Below are 742 nucleotides of genomic sequence, written 5' to 3'. Positions count from 1 at the left end.
GGCGCGGGGAGCCCACCCTGACCTCCCGGCCTCCGCCCTGCAGGGCCCCAGTTCTGGGTGTTCCAGGACCGGCAGCTGGAGCGCGGGGCGCGGCCGCTCACGGAGCTGGGGCTGCCCCCGGGGGAGGAGGTGGACGCCGTGTTCTCGTGGCCACAGAACGGGAAGACCTACCTGGTCCGCGGCCGGCAGTACTGGCGCTACGATGAGGCGGCGGCGCGCCCGGACCCTGGCTACCCTCGCGACCTGAGCCTCTGGGAAGGCGCGCCCCCCTCCCCTGACGATGTCACCGTCAGCAACGCAGGTGGGAAGCGCGGTGACCTGCGGGTTACTGGGCCTGGCGTGGGGAGAGGGGTGTGGGGAGTGGCGACATGGAGACCACCCTGCGGGGATGGGGGTCCTTCGGCAGCAGGGCGGGGGCGGGGCGGGGCGGGACCGGGACTCAAGCTCTGCTCTCCCAGGTGACACCTACTTCTTCAAGGGTGCCCACTACTGGCGCTTCCCCAAGAACAGCATCAAGGCCGAGCCGGACGCCCCCCAGCCCATGGGGCCCAACTGGCTGGACTGCCCCGCCCCAAGTTTTGGTCCCCGCGCCCCCAGACCCCCCAAAGCGACCCCCGAGTCCAGAGCCTGCGATTGTCAGTGCGAGCTCAACCAGGCCGCAGGACGGCGGCCCGCTCCCCTCCCGCTGCTCCTCTTGCCCCTGCTGATGAGGGTTGTCGCCTCCCGCTGATGGGGGGAGCGA

General features: G+C 71.7%; 1 protein-coding gene across 1 annotated transcript in view; it reads left to right on the top strand.

The window, feature by feature from the left end:
- The window catches only part of MMP25 (matrix metallopeptidase 25), a 36994-nt gene extending 36254 nt beyond the window's left edge, over nucleotides 1–740 (top strand). The window contains exons 11-12 of the mRNA XM_011950256.1: nucleotides 44–301; nucleotides 459–740. Coding sequence (XP_011805646.1) covers nucleotides 44–301; nucleotides 459–730 — 530 coding nt within the window. The 3' untranslated portion in view covers nucleotides 731–740. The remainder of the gene's footprint in view (nucleotides 1–43; nucleotides 302–458) is intronic.
- The last annotated feature ends 2 nt before the right edge of the window (nucleotides 741–742 follow it).

This window comes from Colobus angolensis, unplaced genomic scaffold, assembly GCF_000951035.1.
Source record: "Colobus angolensis palliatus isolate OR3802 unplaced genomic scaffold, Cang.pa_1.0 Scaffold303, whole genome shotgun sequence".
NCBI lineage: Eukaryota > Metazoa > Chordata > Mammalia > Primates > Cercopithecidae > Colobus > Colobus angolensis.
Note: the sequence above shows the minus strand (reverse complement) of the source record. Positions and strands in the feature narration are given on the sequence as shown.